General features: G+C 40.7%; 1 protein-coding gene across 1 annotated transcript in view; it reads right to left on the bottom strand.

Annotated features, from left to right (window-relative positions):
• The window catches only part of mark2b (MAP/microtubule affinity-regulating kinase 2b), a 58,376-nt gene that overhangs the window by 13,603 nt on the left and 25,270 nt on the right, over positions 1-19,503 (bottom strand). Inside the window, exons 2-15 of the mRNA XM_039821835.1 lie at positions 16,845-17,012; positions 15,730-15,783; positions 13,727-13,775; positions 13,433-13,498; positions 12,972-13,042; positions 12,544-12,600; positions 10,103-10,339; positions 8,542-8,661; positions 8,038-8,137; positions 7,778-7,890; positions 7,316-7,390; positions 6,883-6,940; positions 6,139-6,272; positions 4,591-4,685 (exon numbers count right to left, since the gene is read on the bottom strand). Coding sequence (XP_039677769.1) covers positions 4,591-4,685; positions 6,139-6,272; positions 6,883-6,940; positions 7,316-7,390; positions 7,778-7,890; positions 8,038-8,137; positions 8,542-8,661; positions 10,103-10,339; positions 12,544-12,600; positions 12,972-13,042; positions 13,433-13,498; positions 13,727-13,775; positions 15,730-15,783; positions 16,845-17,012 — 1,397 coding nt within the window. The remainder of the gene's footprint in view (positions 1-4,590; positions 4,686-6,138; positions 6,273-6,882; positions 6,941-7,315; positions 7,391-7,777; positions 7,891-8,037; positions 8,138-8,541; positions 8,662-10,102; positions 10,340-12,543; positions 12,601-12,971; positions 13,043-13,432; positions 13,499-13,726; positions 13,776-15,729; positions 15,784-16,844; positions 17,013-19,503) is intronic.

Here is a 19,503-nt window from a genome sequence, read left to right as displayed (position 1 = left end):
CTCTCCATAGACATTTTTCTTTGTTTTTTCTTTATTTAATAATAAAACAGTATAAACAGTCAATTAATCAGGGGTGAAAATAGGTTATACTTTAAAGCTCGACATCTTTCTATAACTGTTGGGTTATGCCTTAAATGACACAAAAATGCCTAAGATGACAATAAATAATACTTTTATCCTGTAATGTCTACACAACGCTTCTATGTAATGCCATCTCATTTACCTTGTTTCACTTATTTTATTCCTTGACCTAGAAGGCATTGAGCACACTTCACGATCCAGCCAGCCAATAACCAAGCCTGTATGAAGGGCTAGTCTGCATCCAGTTTATTAGCTATTGACATTTTTTTGTCATGCCAGGAAACAAAACAAGTAAAGTCTGTGGAATCTCAAAAGGTACAGCAGTGAAAAACTTGCTCATCTTGTTCTCAAGCTCTGACTGACTGACACTTATGATCCACTGGGTGGTGTGAGGTTTGAGAGTGACTGATTGGCCATATACGTCAACATCTCCACACTGAGTTTAGCTTGTACAGTTTTTGTTGAGCTCCACAAACTACTTCCTGGCTGTTGCAAAGTAACTGTTGCTAGTCTTAGAAATGCTGGACATCTTACTATGGTGGTGCTGTAGTGGTAAATATATACAGTAACAGACAGATTACTAGAACAGCACTTAAAGAAACTGACAGCACACTAGTAGCTCAAAACAATCTTGCCTTCAGATAAGGTCGTGTTTATGCTAACTTTACTTCCTGGTTCTGGCTTGCCATGAGGGAAAAAAAAGAAATCGTACTGTCAAGGAGTTTTACAGTAGATTTAAACTGCATATGTTTCCAAAACTGTACACACAATACCCATCTTAAAAAATGAAAGAATAGAAATGTATAATTTTCACAGGTCAGACTTCTCAACTTTTTTTTTCTCACAATTTTCTATTTTGGAAACGTCTTGATCTCTTGAATGTGTTGGCAAATGTAGTCTTTCTTACACTTCTTACAGTGCATTTCTCTTAATATTTATATTAAGTACAGTAGGAGGAGATCTTAGTTGATTTAAAGGTATAAAGTATATGAGAATAAATGAGATAGAGAAACCGTTAAAGCTAGGGTAACGTGTCATGTTAGCCTATGTGAACGTGTTTGAGAGGTGGCGGTTGGAAAATCTCCCTCTTTGATCGATTTCACAATTGTTGGGGAGGGCCATCAAATCATTTTATCCTTTCTTCATCTCTCCTTTTTGTCCATCGAGTTCTTGCGGGAAGAATGATGATCTGTGTTGAGTAAAGTGGTACGAGCAGAAAGGGGCTGAAGGAGCTATGAGCATATGTGTGTGCGTGTGTGAGAGAGACTTGCCTGGGCCGTGGTGCGTGCAGGTCAGAGGGGCAGGGATGATTGGAGGAGGACAGGGACTTGTGGTGGCGGGGACGCGAGGAGGAGGAGGAGAGGACGGCAGCGGCAGAGGCAGTGGAGGCGCGGGAGCCCGGAGTGTTTAGGCTGGGAGGAGGGGGATGAACAGGAGGAGTGCCCCGCCCAACGCACACACAAAATCAAACACACACAAACACACGCAAATACACACACACACCAAAACGTCACACAATCAAACATACATACATACGAACATGACACATTCACGCATTAACACACACACACACACACACACACACACACCGGGCGGGGTTTGTGTGTGGGTGGGCGGGGAGGTGAGGTGGAGCATGGTTAGAAGCAGCACTTATCAAACACAGTAAGGGGGGAGGGAAGAGGAAGGAGGGAAGAACAGTGGAAGTAGAGACAAAAAGGAGACAGAAAACAGAGCAAAAGGACTTGAACAAAGAAGAAAAGTTGGTCTTTTTCGCTGCTAACATTGTTTCATTGTGATTTCACCAGAAAGCAATCACAAACCACAATCAAAGGCTGACTGTGTTCTTGTGTTTTCATTTAAAATCTACCCGACGCAAAAGTTAGAGCACAAAAGAACACCTTTAACACACACTTTTATTTTGGCTAGGAAGACTGAAAACACACACAAGACAAATGATGTGGACAAAGTCAGGCTACCAATATTATAGAAATAGGCAAAGCAACAAAACTCACAAAGTACCACATAAAGACTTAAGGCGCCCAACCCTCCGTGTGTAAAGATCTTGTTTTAGCTATCCTAAAATACTTGCTGCTTTTTTGTCTATTTTTTGAATCTTTTGTATGGTTTAATAATTTTTATTAAAATCTATATTAAAACCAATTACCTTATGTTCTTTCTCAGATAATAATGGGCAGGGGTAAGGTGCTGAGTTTATTCATGAAGTATATGTTTGGCAGGAAATAAAGCTGCTTTCATAGTCTTGTTATGAGAGAATCACTCAGACCTCTGAGCATGCAGTTTTATGGATTTGACCCGTCTCAAGACTTCTGCCTGTCAAGTCCCTGACTTTCTTTGCCTTTACTACTGCAAACAATCTAAACTATATATGTGACTAGTGAATAGTTTATTGAAATATTCAAGCAAAACAACACTGGCTATTTTCCTCTCTTAATCAGCAAGGTTGCTACGGGCAGCTCTAACTTGACTTTATCCACACCCAGAAACAAACCCAGTAAGAGACAGGGGAGAGTGGTACCAGAGGGAGAGAGAGAGAATAAGAGAGAGCAGAGGAATTAGCAATGAGAGAGGGACATTTAGAGAGGTTAACCAAACAGCTGCTAATTACACTGAAAAACTCTTTCTGACAGGGGTTAGTACGGCCAGTGATGGAAAAATAACGGCATTCACTAGGCGACCCAGTGTGTGGCAAGAGTTTGAGCATGTGTGACATGTATGTGTGTGTGTGTGTGTGTGTGTGTGTGTGTGTGTGTGTGTGTGTCAATGAGTTGGTATGTGTATCACCTCTATGTGAGTGTAGATATTTTTGTGTATGTGTAAGCCTATTAACGGGACCATATAGGACCACTAAGAGTTAATATTCCATCACAAGTCTTCCTAATCTCCTTAGAGAGAGGGGAGAAAAAGAAAAGAGAAGAAAGATTATTAAAAAGACAAGAATGTAAAAGGGAAGCTGGGGAAAAGAAAAAAAAAGTAAAGAAAGGAGGTGCCTAGCAAAATGTGAGTGACTTAAGATCCAGATGGCAAGAGCTCAGACGCAGGTAAAAGAACACCAAACAAAGAAAATTAGAAAAAGACAAAAAAGGGAAAAAGAAAAACAGGGGAGGGGAGGGTGTAACAAGTGTAAAAGGCTAAACTTCAAAGCATTAATGATGATCAAATAAAGTCACTTAAAATCAAAGCAGATGACAACCACTTAGTTAGCAGAGCTTAACATGGCTATTAGACCCACAGTGCTAAAAAAACAACAATGCTGTCTCAAATGACCACATCGTCACTATGTAGTGCTTAATATTAACAGTCTATGTGCTTACACTGAAAGACGATGACAAAAGGAATATCTTAAAACTTATCAGCCTGAACATGGACTCAATTTAGTCATTTTTATTATGTTGTAGGTAAGGCACTTTGTTGGAAACGAGGGGGTCATTTGAGACTGATTCATGAACAGGTAGTTCAATAATGAATGTAGTAGGGATTATGGTTTGGCTTAATGTTTAATGCTCGTGAAAAAGCACACAAAGCATATGGCTGGTTAAGCATGAGTGATGTGTGCGTTGTTGTATGTGTGGACACATAAGGCGTATTCAGCACCAGAGGCTTACAATCGCGGATGACTTCACTCGACAGCTAAATTTACCACGTGAAGGTGTTTTTATGGCCTTGAAATGAATATTAGAAAGTCCACAATCAGGCAACTCAAAAACGGACAAAAAGTTGTTTTGTCCATTGGAATTCTGGTTGAGGAAGAACATTTAGAAAGGATGAAATGAGAAAGGGGAAAAGGGAGGGCATGTCACACTCAGCAATATCCCAAATCCAATGAAAGACTAGTGAAAAAGAGGGGAGCTTGATTTATGACTAAACCCAATGGTAGACATTTTCTCCATAATCCCAGCAATGCTGCTTTTTGGTCTTCTGTCGGATTTTGCACCAGCTAAAACCTTTAACCGTCTATCCATGATTTGCCTTTGGGCAAAAACTTTGATTTAACCACAAGTTTGGGGAAGTCAAAGTAAATAAGAACATTTTAATAAAGGAACGGAACAGAAAGAAGGATAACAGTTTAAAGGACAAATGAGGTCTTCATGTGTTGAACCCTGCCTCTGCTCTGAGTGGCAGTCCTCCATCTCACCATCATGGGTAATCTGTAATCTACTGGAGGTTTGGCCTAAATTCCCAAAGGGAGTCTGATTTCCTTCTCTAGGAGGGCTCACCCCATCCTGAGGGGAAACTGGGGGCCTCCCTGAGCCAGCTGGCTGAGCTCAGGAGAGTACCAGCCAAGGTCTGGGATTCAGTCACTGAGACAGCTGTGGAACGGCTTCATTCACAAACCATGGTGAGCGTGTTTATAGTACGTGTAGCAGTGCTGCCTCACTGCAACTACTTGAGTTGCCGGCGATGAGAGAGAAAGACGGCACGGGAGACAGTTTGTATGTAACTGTAATTTTTACATTGTGTGCGGGTGTGTATATATATGTGTGTTTGTACCTGTCCTTGCCGTTCTGGATGCCCTGGCCCAGCGTGGCTCTCTCAGTCAGAGGAGAGTTCCGACTGCGACTAGTACCAGTGGACAGGATGCTATTCTGAATGGAGAGAAGAAGAAAATATGAAGAATGTTAAAAATATAGAAATGTCTAGGATTGAGGACGGAGTTAAAGATGGTGAGAGATCAGTGTAGTGGTCAGAGGATGGTGAAATATTATTACTGGAACAGCCCCAAGCAAGCGTCCCGATCAGCACGGATGAGTGACCTTAATTGGCCAACATTAATTAAATTTTAACCAAATCTGGCCTCAAGAGTATTTCCTGTGACAAATTTATTTTTCTGCAGCTTATCCAAATGAACTGCACGATCATGCAATTACAAAACCCATTTCATTTTCACCTAAAAAAAAATTCTTGAATTGTCATTTAAAGGCACTGCCCTCCCACACAGGTGTATTCCACTGCCCTGACACATTATCCATCTGTTCAGGTTGAGGTTGGGTGGTGCTATACCAGGAATTGCACAATGTCACCTAAGTCCACATACTAATAAAAACGATAAAAGTCTAAGCTGTCCTTAGTCCGCCCACATAGACTTGAGAAGAGGCCTTATCAGGTAACTTAAATGAAAACTGCTGTGCAGGTGAACCATGGGTGTGTAAGGACTTTAAATTTCACATACTGCATTTTACACAAAATCTATGAACCATTTTAGTAAGGAGACACAAAACAAACTGAAACACATTTCTTATCATTTCTAAAATAAAAAAAAATACAAATAAAATGAAGTTGTAAGTTTTTATACCCGTAACACATTTGTTTGTAGGTTTCATGTAGAAAGTGTCATCTGTTTTATATTATGTATTTAGTTGACCGACACTGTTGAGGAAGTTATAATACAGCCTTGGGTTCCTAATTGAAAATGAAATCATGGCTTAATTCCATTTAGCTGTTGCAGTGTCAAGACCCTTGGTATTGTGGATGCTGGCTCATTGTCACACTGGTATGGCTTACTGGGACACTTACATGAAGAAATCATTTACGTTACTTGTATTACTCGTTACAAATATAAAAAGTCCAGAAATTGGCATCAAATAACTGTAATGTTGTGAGACAAGGAAAAGGCCTTATTTGAGAAGACCAAAACCCAAAGATGGGTTATAAACATAAAAGACCATCATAGTAATATGGCCATTTATTTCGATAAGTTTAATTATTAACTGGCATCGGTTTTGATCTTTGGACCATAGATTAAGATAATATATGGCTGACGTTAGCTTACACTAAAGCGCAACAATGACCCTCCCAATTAAAGTTAGTTTTTTGAATTTCTCCAAAATTTTCTAGCAGATGTTTTCCTATCAACTCACATTTGGGAAAAGCGGTTTAATCACAACAACTGCAGTGTGTATTTTTGGATCTGTGCATCTTTATTTGTTCATATTGGTGATGTGGGAACCACAACTTACACATGTACTAATTTGAATGCGCTTTTAATAGAAATTGTGTGTTGCAAATGTCATGTAAGCAGTGGTGGGTTTTTGGTCTCACGGTGGAGGGCGTGGCACTCTTCTTGCGGTCAGAGGGGACCAGAGGACTGGCCGGCACCTTGGTAGTGGAGCTGCCTGAACCTTTCCTCCCAGAATCCTCCCCTGCAGTCCGGTTGTCTGATTGACCCCCCTCTTAGAGTAGGAGCCTAGAAAAAGAAAGCGTGCATCAGAAAAGGACATCACTTGCTGTGCTCTAACCTGAGACATCCCCCCCCCCCCCTTCTCATTTACATCATCTTCTGCTCTGCCACTCATTTGTCATTTCCCTGTCATCCCTCAGTTCTAATAGAAATTAATCTGCTCTACCAACCCTCCACACATGAAGCAATCTCGTCTTCCCCCACTCCGCCCTCTCTCCCTTGTATTGTACATCACCCAGCCCATCTCTCTTACTTCAACCTTTACTCAAACATATATCAAGCCCACCTGTCCCCTCTCCATTGTTATTCTGCTTTTCCTTTTTTTTTTATCCACTCTTTTCATACAGGTGTCCACAAAAGAAATGTGGGACTCAAGAAAAACCTTTTACCCTATCACAGCTTTTGAGGGCCTTGAATTTTTTTATTCAATTATTTTCTCCACCTGCCTCACTGTGGCAGCACATGTAAAAAATAACTTTGAACGATCTGCTGGCAGGTCATTTCCATCCATCTCAGTCCCATGCCCATCTCCCTCCACTTCTGCTAACCCTCTCGGACACACACCAGCTTCATCCCCCTTCCTCTCGGACACACACCAATCTCACCCTGGTCAGTGGCTCTGCGGTTCTGAGGCTTCTGGTTGGACGACACACTGCGCTGTACCTTAGAGAGGCAAGATGGACACACAGGTCATTGTGGTATTCTTTATGTCACAGAGGGTGTTCACACATTCGGTTGTTAAGTATGCTAGCAGAAGCTGCATTAAAAGTCGCTGTTAATCTAAAGGGCCATTCACCTAAAAACCAACAACACTGCAGAGTTCAAGCATCCGGAGGAAGACAGTGTTTGCTGTGGTTCACTGGTACCTGTATGTAGGTCAACAATCTAAAACCTAAAAAATGAGCTACATCAGAGTAGATTTCCAAAGTGCCTTTGGTAGATATATGAGGTCAAGTCAGTGCACTTGTGTCACTGGCCGGAGACTGGCTGGAGACTTCATTATGTGTTAGCAGAAGACATTATGTGTTCTCATTGTACCTTGTGAGGCGGGGAGGGAGCGTTTATGTTGCTTACATCACTTCCTTGCCGGGGCTTGATGCCACCTTCATCCAGCTGAGGGGGGGAAAAAAAAAAAAATACAAATCTGAATACATGGTTATCAGAAGGAGACACAGGGAGACTGTGGTGTGGGTACAACAAACAAACAAAAGGACTAAAAATAGTTGTGTTTTTTTTAATAGTGGTGTTATGAGAACAATTAAGTGTTTTGAGCATAAATATATGCGATCAAATTCAGAGATGACAGCAAATTGTATGTTCTGATGGCTTGTGTGCAAAATAAAAGTGAAGACCTACATTTTCTTGTATATAATGAACTTACAGACAGTTTCCTGTAAAACATCAGTGTAAATGCAGCTAAGACAGCTCTGACAAACCAATAATACCTGGCATGGTACTGTGTAAAATAAAGACTGTAAGTATGAGAAAGAAACAGTGTACCTCAGAATTCCTATAGTCCAATAGCAGGTACGCAGCCATCACGTCATTGTACTTCTGGTTCACCAGCGAGTCCTGGATCTCCTCTTGAGAGAATCCCATTGTCAGCATGATGTCTGCAACCACAAAACCAGTTTTTAAATTAGAATTAAAAAATGATCCTTGTGTGTGATTGGTGCAAAAAAACATCTAACTCAAGTGTGGCTGTGCGTGGGTGAAGAAAGAAATACATTTACCAATTTTGCGAGCTGTTCCGTTCCTACCTGTCCGCCTGGGGTCCTTATAATCTGGCTGGGGTTCAATGTAAGGTTTAAGCTCTTCCTCCTCGTGGCCCACATTCATCCACCGGTCCCTCATTATCTGCTGCTGGGAGCAAGCCACACAGATAGATATAGGGAGACGTGAGATGTCAAAGACAATAGAGGGGCACAAAGCAGAGGAGGGAGAAAAGGTTAAGGAATGAGAGAGGAGAAAAAGATTATTACTAAAGAGTCTCCTCAAGACAAATTGGCAACACAATGGCAAAGATGCATAAGTCAGCTAAACACAACGTTATTCATCCGTTTACTCGACAATATTCAGTTTTTCTAATGGGCATAGTCAGGTTTATTTTATTTTATTTACTTGATGAAAACCGAACCATATTAATCTGTTGGCTGCTTAGAAATGTAGACAAACTGTTTCACTTACACATGCCTTGAGCATCATTCAAGATCCTTCAATGCTTTCTGTCAAACCAATGTGGGTTATTTATTTATTCAGCGTACCTCGAGGCTGCCTCTTTTGGAGGGGTTCAGAATGAGGAACTTTTTGAGCAAGTTCTCACAGTCGGTGGACATGTAGAACGGAATCCTGTATTTACCACGCAGGACGCGCTCTCTCAGTTCCTGGAGATGGACAAGGACATGAAAAGTCAGCAGCAGACACGAAATACCCACCTTCAAAACATACACACAATCCTTTTTCACTCACATCCTCAGATTCTGTCAAAGGGTAGCAACCTCTCATCAATGTGTAGGCTGCACCCCAGACTATACGAATGTTTTCAGCGATTTAATAAACATGAGGGTCTATGAAACAGTGTTTGATGATAAAGGATGTGACCCTGCATCTCATCAGTATATATAGCTTAATATAATGTGGCTTGGGTTAGCCAACAGCAACCTTAGCTGTGGTTACACCCCCAAATGATTCATAGTTTTGTCATACAAGTAACGCATTCACCCAAGCACAAGCTGGTTAGCATTTCAAAATGCTAAGATTCTATCTCGGTGGTAGTATAGTTTGTGTGTGACATTACCAAAACATTATTCACACACTTTCTGGTATTTTGATGATGTTGATATTAGATTTTCTTCAACTGCCTTATAGTTCACAGACTAGTGTGTATAGTGTATGTGATAAATTCAACATAAAGCAGATGTTAACAAAGGTCAGCAGGCACAAATAATACAGCCCATTACAATGTTTGTAATATACTTCAGTGGCCTTTATCCACCCGTTACATTTTAGTAGTGTGCCACTGAGCTTTTTAACCTCTTCAATGTCCCACTGGAGAGGTCTTAATAATTTGAATTTATTGAGACACTGAGGGATAAATGCATGTAGTGACAGGTAATGTACGTAACACTGCTTCCAAGAAGCTCAACGTATATCGTGAGGCATTGAAACTGCATACAAATCTATCAAATTGGCTTACAAAATGACATTCATAATTTGACGTGTTAACAACATTCGCATTAAACTAGCTCAGTTGTACATTTTAGGGCTGCACAATATGAGGAAAATATGCGATAACGATATTACTTTATAAATAAACATATTAAAGTGTACTCAGTTCAGCATTTCTGCTGCTTTCAGTATTCTAAAAAGGTAGTGTCCAAAATTGTTTTATTGAACAAATTGAACATTAAACTGAATAAAAAGTACCCCTAAAAAAGAATAGTCGATAAGCCAGGCATGTTAATATCAATATCATCACATTCAATGTTAGATCGCCCACCAAAAATGTGTCTGCACTTCCAAAGTGACTCATGTGCGTACTGAGTGAATGCAGAGGTGATAGGTGGTAGGAATACTTGTGAATAACTATAGTTCACAGAGAGCATTACATTGTTTTTGTTTGGTGCATCACACCACCAAACCCCATTTGAAGAGAAAGTACTTGGGCTGACATTTAATCACATTTACACATTCATTCTCTGTGGAGTTTAGTTTCTGCATTCTGTAGGGCAGGATGAACAGAAACCAGCATGACAAATACTACAGCCACCCACAGAATACAGACATCTGCATTATATAACACACGCGCACACACACACTCCTGACCTTGAGATTCTGTCCATCAAAGGGCAGCGAGCCGCTGACCAGTGTGTAGAGGATCACCCCCAGGCTCCAGACGTCCACCTCAGGCCCGTCGTACTTCTTTCCCTGGAAGAGCTCTGGGGCAGCGTAGGGTGGAGAGCCACAGAACGTGTCCAGCTTGTTCCCCAGAGTGAACTCATTACTGAAGCCAAAGTCTGCTATCTTGATGTTCATGTCTGCGTCCAGCAGCAGGTTCTCTGCCTGTAGACAAATAGTGTGGGAGAGAGAGGAAAGAAGAACATTATTATGATGTAGAGAGCCGGAGGATGTGGAGGCAAACAAGAAGAAAAATGCAGAGAAAAGAAAAGATTTTAAATATGCTGGGATTCTTTTTTTCTTTTTTTTACACTTAATACATGTGCCAGGAAATGATACACAAATACTGAATATTTGCTTTTGTGTGATACGGTAACGTGATATTTCATTTTTTCAAATATGGAACCTCTTTCTGCACTTTCTTTCCTCCGCAGGAAGGTCAGAGCTACTGTACATAAAGTTTAAAGCTAGCTTGTACGACAAAGTTGAACAAATAAGCCACCCTGTCATCCAGTGTCAGTGTAACAAAGATTTTCTCTGACATGCAAAGGAGTTTGAAGATAATATATTCCACAGACCGTTGTCTGAAACACCGTTCTCTGGGAAAAAGAAGCTGCCAAAGGGGAGCTGCCACAGTTTATTCCTGTGTGTTTGTATCCCTCAGCCTAAAGTGAGCCAGGGAGAAAGGAGGCTGGGGTTGCTTAGCAACAGGTGCGCTCTCCTTTTCACTTGCTCTGAATACTGGCGCTTCTGTGTGTTTGTGTGTGTGTGTGTGTGTGTGTGTGTGTGTGTGTGTGTGTGTGTGTGTGTGTGTGTGTGTGTGTGTGTGTGTGTGTGTGTGTGTGTGTGTGTGTGTTAAATCCAACACTGACATCATCTCTAGGCCCTCACCTAAGAAATAAATGAACACTGGCTTCTCATTTTTTGTCAACAAATGCAATCATCTATAGCTAATTAACAAACACTTTAAGTTGGCCAAATAACTAAATTAAACTCTAGGGGCCAAAAGTATAGTAGACAGAAGTATAAACCATAACCAGACAGTTTTTAGCGGTGATCCAGAATGAAAATCTGCGGAATTTAGCAGACTGTTTTTCTGCCTGGGGAGAAGATCTGTAAAAATTCTGAGTTGTATTAGAATTTTTTGAATGTGTTGAAAATCTGCGAAACATTCTGCAGAAAATTCTGCATCAGCTAGGGCTGGGCAATATATCGATATTATATCGATATCAATATATGAGGCTAGATATCGTCTTGGATTTTAGATATCGTAACATCGTGATCTACTGGTTTTAAAGGCTGCGTTACAGTAGAGTGATGTAATTTTCTGAACACACCAGACTGTTCTAGCTGTTACATTATTTGCCTTTACCCACATAGTTATTATATCAACATAACTGATGATTATTTATCAAAAATCTCATTGTGTGCATATTTTGTGAAAGCACCAATTGACAACCCTACAATATCGCCACAATATCGATATCGAGGTATTTGGTAAAAAATATTGGTATATTTGATTTTCTCCATATTGCCCAGCTCTAGTGTCCGCAGATTCCGCATGGCCCTGACCATAAGCCATGCTGGTTTTTCATATTGGGACCCAAACAGAGTGATTTTAGTCTCGCTGTGCTGCAGGCTCATCCAAATTTGTTCTTGCAGAGTCGTAGCGACTAGAATTAAGCCTGTGCTGGATTTCACAATACAACCCACAGATCAAGAGTGATTAGGATAATGTGCAGGATGGTACGCATTATAATAATGAGAACTGTCTGTCCCCCAGGAATCTTATTTCCCATGCTGCCTTTTTTGTAAATGTCAACCATCATTGACTGTTAGAAGCTTAGAAAATATTTCATGACCTTGGTCAAAGCATTGAAAGGGTTTATTAAAAAGCCAGAAATAACCATGACTAGAAAAAACTTTGAGAAGAGAGGTTACTGTATGGTTACTGTCCCAGTAATCATGATAATGACTTGTCTACAGGTCTGCCTGCTGGCACAATAAGAGGATTTATAACTCTACATAATGCCAGGTACCAAAGTGACCTGGAAGCATTAGACGGGAAGGAAAATATATGAAGAGACAGAAGGAGAAGATTATCAAATAGGGAACACAATTCAAGAATTGCGTAGAAATACAAGTGCTGGTGTACAAATGTATGGGTATGTGTGTTTAAGCACTAGCACTCAAACGGTGACATTATATCATGACATGGGGGGCAGGATTTGGCCTATGGAGAGAGAGAGAGAAAAAAAAAAAAAGAGAGAGAAAGAGAAAAAAAAAAAAAAAAAAAAAAAAAAAAAAAAGGAGAGAGAGCTTGCATGCGCTTTGACACTCAGTTTAATTCAATGTGTGTGTGTTCTCACCTTGAGGTCTCTGTGTACTATACACTTCTGATGGCAATACTGCACCGCTGACACAATCTGGAGAGTGAGAAAGTGAGTGAGAGAAAGGATGACAAGATGGATGGGTTGAAAGGAAGTAAAAGACACTGAGATTTCTTCATTATGATTTCATCAGGAAGCAATCATGAGGAAGTATTAGGGATGCAAAATGTAAGCAATAAATTAAGTAAATAATTTATTTTTTTAACAAAATAAGCCTTTCCCTCAAAAGTGCAGCCTCTGCTTCCTCTACCTGTCATTATTCAACAACTGACACCAAGATTATAGATCTGCAAAGAGGCAATACACTTTTAATATTGATCTACCATGCCTTAAAACAACAGCAGCACATACACAAATAACTAGAAAATTACACATACTAATAGGGATTTTCTCCAACACACACAAACCTGTCTGAATTTGGCACGGGCTTCTTTCTCCTTCATCCTGCCATGGGCCACCAAGTAATCAAAGACCTCTCCTGGGAGACGAGAGAAAGAGTTGGAGAGTGGATTTAGCGTTGGAACCTGATACTTGTCTCCTTAAAGCCAGAGTATTAGGTCAATGGGATATTGAACTAAGTATTGTCCTTTAAAAACTAAATATGGGCACTTACATTAAATACAAAAAAGAAATAAAAATAACAATGTCTAATTTTCAATGCAAAGGGGATATAGATGGTCAATAACTAATTAGCAAAGAAAACCAAACAAATCAAATAAAAAACCCTTTGGACAACGTACTAACAAAATACTGAAGAGCCTGTACATTAAGATGGGAGGTAGTTTTCTTTTATTTGGGAACCATCTGAGACAAAACATACAGAGTGCCAAGCCTCAGGGGGAATGATTTCACAGTGACACGCACTTACCTCCACTAGCGTACTCCATTACCAGGTACAAAGTCTTCTCTGTCTCTATCACCTCAAAGAGCTTGACTGGAGGTGGAGAGAAAGAAGACAGTGGATTGGAGGGGGAGGGAAAAGTAAAGTAAAAGGGAGATGGGGCCAAAAAAAGGCCATGACAGTAAGAATGAAAGCAAAAATAAAGAGATAAGAGAGATAAGAGCAACAAGGATTTGTATGATTTGGGTTGAATACACAACCTCGAAACACCAATTAAGGTTGGTGTTCAGTGAGTGACGATGGCGTTTTAGTATGACTCACCTATGTTGGGGTGATTCAACATCTTCATAATCCTCACCTCCCGGAAGAGCTGCAAAATAGGAAATCAGAATGTCAGTGTGAATGTGTGCGTTGTTGCGAGTTACATTTATATTGTACACGTTCATGTGCAAATTACTATCTATTGATTTGGCATGCATGTGTCATTGCAAAAGACACCAGAATCAATATTTCTAGTTAGATAAAATAACACTAAAAACCCAAACATTCACGTTTATGAGCATGTGGGTCAAACAATACCAGTTCAAATCCAATGTCTGGCACAATTTAGGATTTCAGAGTTAAACAAACAATTCCCTCAGTCTCACACTGTAAGTCAAAGCACTGCGAACAAAGTAATACTTAAAATCTAGCTCATTGCCATCCAGTCGGTTTCTGTGGTTAAGGCGTGAAGAGGCACTTTTTTTCCTCCGACTCAGCAGATAAGGTCAAACTAGGCTTACTGGCAAATTATCCGAGAGACGCACTGTAGACAGACAGAACATCTGCTATCCTTGAAAGTAATGCAACCAACTTTATGAAATATAACTTCAACATGTGTTTCCTCTACCATTATATTAGGGGGGCAGCCTTTTTTTTTTCTTTTTTTTTAAAATAAATATAAATATTAGGAAATTAACTTGACATTAAAAGGTTGAAATAATGCCCCTTAAATTATGTATAGTTTAAATGTTGCGTTTCGGAACGTGGTGGTGTTATTTTTGTGTAAAAGAAAAAAAAGTTTGATTGTTTCTTTTCCTAGTTGTTTCAAAGACCGCGCACTGTTTGCTTTAATTGTAGCATACAAAGTTACAGCAGGACGCACTTCCAAGAACTGGCACAACCACTGTCACTGCTGTTGCCAGCTAATTAATCTGTAGTATGAATGTAGCTCTGTGCCTGCAACAGCTGCTGATTGATTGACAGGTGGATGTCATATCATTGGTTGAAATTATGGCATTTTTCCATTACATGGTACCTGCTCGACTCGACTCTTTTTGGTTTTCCATTACAATTAAAAAGTCCCTGGTACCTGCTAATAGGCACTTTTTTTAGTATCACCTCTGTCGGGGTTCCAAATGAGATGAGGCGATACCAAAAGGGGACGTGAAAACCTGCAGGCTACCGATTGGTCGGAGAGAATCGTCACTAATCACTGCGTCATCATTGCTAGCGACAGACGGGTGTGTCCTGAACAAACCCGCCATTTTTAAATAATTTAGCCAGCGTTGGTTTTTTTGCTGCCTCCAGCTTCTTTTGAAACAAAATGTTTCTTCTGGCTGTGGCAACAAACCAGCCACGCTCGCCTTTTTAAAAATCTTTAGGATATATTTAAAAAGACTGACTGAAATGACTGGGGATGTGATCTAAAAAGGTTAAAAAGGCATTTTGATTCATTTCTCCTCGACTTCCGTTGATAGGGCATAATATCCTGACAATTCTGGTCCTAGTGCACATGGATTTGTGTTTGCATGCATCTTGTGAGTGTGTCTGAGTGTTAGCATTTATCACTGGATTTATGTGTTGGCCCTGTCAGTGTCTTTGTTATGTCTTAACATTTTCTTGCCATGTGCTCTGTGTATCTGCATTTGCACACAAGTATGTATTCAATGCTGTATGTGTGTGTTGAGTATGCAAGCATACATGGTTAGAGTGTGCGTGTAAGTGGACAGACCCCACCCTGCCACGATCAAAAGAAGTAATTGCTGCTTGTTTCCTGTAATTAAAACTCTCTCCAAAAACTAGACCACTTCAGAGAGAGAGAGAGAGAGAGAGAGAGAGAGAGAGAGAGAGAGACAGACCGACAGAGTGAGTGAGTGCAAAAGAAAGGAAGAGCAAAAGAGAAAGACACATGGGGCAGGAAGAGTGACTTAAAAATTACTTGAAAATTGGATAAGAAGAACTGAGATTTGGATTTGGTGCCCATATGTGCGTGCCTGCGAGAGAGAGAGAGAGAGAGAGAGAGAGAGAGAGAGAGAGAGAGAGAGAGAGAGAGAGAGACCCACCTTCTGCAAACTGGAGGAGTTGAGCTGTGTCTTATCAATGATCTTTACAGCCACCTAGAAGCAAAACAACATGTATTATTACACTTATATTAACTAAATAATTACACTTCCTGCAGTGGGTTTGACGCATCTCGCTCAAACACATCTTCACAGTCACAGACAAACACACAAAGCTGAAGCATGGTTTATTCTTGTGCCATAATGAGGTCTATAGTTCATAATCCAACAGTGTATAGCAACAAGGGAGACGGAGAGAGAGAGATAAAACAGCAAAGGAGAAAGAGAAATAAGGGGAGGAGAATAAAAATAGAGAAACAGACAGTTGGGAGAGATTCAAAGTGAGAGATTTAGAAAAGAGGGGATGAAACGGAACAAGAAAAAAAAAAGAACATAAAGAGAAAGGCGAGGGAAAAAGAATTATGTCTTAACAAGGACACAGAAAGGGAGGTGTACTTCTTTCTCCCATATCCATAACTTTCCTTTTACTGTCAACTAACTCTCTTCTCTTTCTGGTTGTGCTTGTATGTCTGACTCTCTCATGCCTTCTGACTCTCCCTTGTTTTCATTTTGTGTGTGTGTGTGTGTGTGTGTGTGTGTGTGTGTGTGTGTGTGTGTGTGTGTGTGTGTATGTGTGTGTGTGTGTGTGTGTGTGAGTCACATTGAGTGTTATCAGGGTGTCAGGCACAGAGCTGTCACACATTGACAGAGCCCGCCCACCCCTCTCTCCCTCTTGCTCTCTCTCGCACACAGACCAAGAGTGGGCCTTAGACAGACCCCAGCATGGGCTCACTGCAGACACAGCTTTCCCCTTAAAGAGACAGCCCACTACATTACATCACATCTGGAATATCCAGTAAGCCAGAGACATTTAGGCTTCTCTATTCAAGCTGACAATGGCGATCTAATCTCCTGCAGCAGATGTACAGTCTCCAAAGCCCTGCAAGCCCAGGATCAGACCAGACCTACTGTGCATCACAGCGTGAACCCTCCCCTATCATCAGCAACCGGGAAGGAAGATTAACATTTAGTCTAAACATTTATAGTGTTTTTCTACTTTGTGTGTGTGTGTGTGTGTGTGTGTGTGTGTGTGAGTGTGTGTGTGTGTGTATGCCTACCTCTTTTCCGGTGAGTACGTGTCGTGCCAGTTTGACCTTGGCGAAGTTGCCTTTGCCAATGGTTTTTAGCAACCGATAGTTACCAATGTGCGGCTGGTCATCTGTTGTGGTCGTGGCAACGGAGTTCCGACATCGCGGCATGCTGGAGCGACCGGATGACTTAGTCTCCTGAGACGAGAGAAGGCAATATGTAAGCATTGGAGGACATGATGACTTGTAGGCAGAAAGTAATACAAAGTGACAGTAAAAATGTGCCAGAGCAAAAACAAAAGAAAAGTGCTATCAGCTGTCCTAAGTACTTTGTTAAAACCTTATCTATTCCTTAAAGGTCCCATGACATGGTGCTCTTTGGATGCTTTTATATAGACCTTAGTGGTCCCCTAATACTGTATCTGAAGTCTCTTTCCCGAAATTCAGCCTTTGTGCAGAATTAGAGCCACTAGAGCCAGTCCCACAATGAGCTTTCCTTCGTATGTGCCATTTCTGTGTCTGTAGCTATTGAGGAGGAGAGGAGGGGGGGGGGGCAAGGTGGGGGGTGGGGGTGTGGCCTTGACCAACTGCCACTTTGCTCGTTTGAAAGCCATGATGTCTCTCTCTCTCTCTCTCTCTCTCTCTCATGGGTGGGCTAAATTCTCTGGGTGGGCAAAGCAGAGAAAGGAGAGGTAACCTTGCTCCTTATGACCTCATAAGGAGAAGATTCCAGATCGGCCCATCTGAGCTTTCATTTTCTCAAAGGCAGAGCAGGATACCCAGGGCTCTGTTTACTAGGGTGACCAAATGTCCTCTTTTGCCCGGACATGTCCACTTTTTACGTATTGTCCGGGGCGTCCGTTTTTTTTAATAAATTCATGAAAATGTCCGGTTTTCACCGTTTTTCGTGGGACCATTAAGCATGTACTTAAATTGACTGGCGCTTTGTACACAATGCTACTGTACTTTGTTGTGTGATTTAATTCCCGAGAGGCTGCCTTGTGGGCAGCTCTGCGACGCGCACATACACAGGGACCAGAGCAGACAGCGGAGTAGCTTTGCACACAAAATGCCGAAGCGTTTCCTGCTAAAGATTTGCCACCATGGTCAAAAAACACAGGGGAGACACTTTGTTTCTCTCACTATGACTCTAGAGTCGTACTCGCTCGCCGTCACTCTCTCAGAGAGATATTATTTTGTTACAGGTTGTTACAGATTTTATTTTATTACAGAAGTTATTTTTGCCATTTCTAGCCACTGGGGGACCATAGGCAGGCTGGGAGAATGCATATTAATGTTGAAAAACCTCAAAGTGACATTTGCATGCCATGGGACCTTTAATTGATTTCATGTCCATTTCATGTTTAGTGCCACTGACACCATTTTACATTTCAGGAGTTGAGACATTTATCTCTTAGAAGAGTGGAGTTTAATTTATCTGCATAAGTGATAAGATTAACAAAAACAAATGAGGTTGGGAAACTCTATACACGCCTCGTCAACATGGCTGCCCCTTCAATGCTATTGAAGCAACAAACTATTTTTCGTTTTAACTTCAACTGCTGTGGCACTACATCTTCAAAGCATTCAGGTCAGTCCTAACTATGATATGATCATATGACTTCATTACAACACTTTGACATATTTATGCAGGTTTAAAATGCACTTACATTTTTTAATGTGCAAGTGCTGTCCAAGTCTACTGTATTCAGGTATGCTATTCCAGATTTACTGGCCCACATGCCTTCCGTTTTTTATTTTTTTATGGATTAGAAACGGTTGGCAGAGAATTGGTCTACAGAGCAAAAGCTAGAAGGGTGTTTCAAAATCTGCATTCTAATCTGGTAGCAGGATTAAGATGGAGACTTGGAATGGACAGCCAATGTGGATCAGAGTTTCCCAGGCTTCTGGAGAGACTTAAACAGCTAAATAAAACACAAGTGGGTTGGACTTTGTTAAAGCAAAGAAAGGTAAAGAATCTTTATTACTTTAAAGCTTTTTAAATCAATCTAAAGCTGTTATTGGAATCTGAACTATAGGCTTATTTGCCATGAACACCATTTTGGGGAAAACAAACCAGTCCACTGCTTTATGCACAGAAAGCTGTGAATAGCTGGGGAGAAAAGAGCACTTTGGGCAAAGTTGAGTGAAAAACTGCAATTTTCTTCCATGTTCTGTCTTATTTAACTTGTACTTAAACCTCTTTCTACCACTTATGATGATGGACTGTATGTTTTTCGCTGTTTCTAACATTTCCTAGTGACAATCAAGTTTATAGCATTCCTTTGCTGTACCATTATATCACTTAATATTATAGAGTATATAGAGTTTTTTGTGATTGTTGCAGGCAAAAATCCTTGATTATGTTTTCTTAAAAAATGCGATGGAATATGCAGGATATTTATGCAATTTTATGCAATGAAATTGCGGGAACTTGCAAAAACTGCGGTTTGATGAAAAAGAGAGAAAAAAAAAAAAAGTGATTCCCCCAACCCCCTGCTTTTCGATGATGTTCACATCGCGTAATTACGTCACTTCATAACGTTCCCATGGCAACAGGGGAAAATGGCTGCTCTTGTGTGAAGTAAACGCAACATTTTTCAGCTGTCTGCTAAGATATATGTGACTTTTTTGCAACGAAAATGCGGGGATTATGAAATCATAAAAAGCCCCGCATATTTTGCGTGGA

The sequence above is a fragment of the Perca fluviatilis genome, chromosome 14, assembly GCF_010015445.1.
Source record: "Perca fluviatilis chromosome 14, GENO_Pfluv_1.0, whole genome shotgun sequence".
Classification (NCBI taxonomy): domain Eukaryota; kingdom Metazoa; phylum Chordata; class Actinopteri; order Perciformes; family Percidae; genus Perca; species Perca fluviatilis.
The sequence above is the reverse complement of the archived record's forward strand: the minus strand, read 5'-3'. Positions and strand labels throughout refer to the sequence as shown.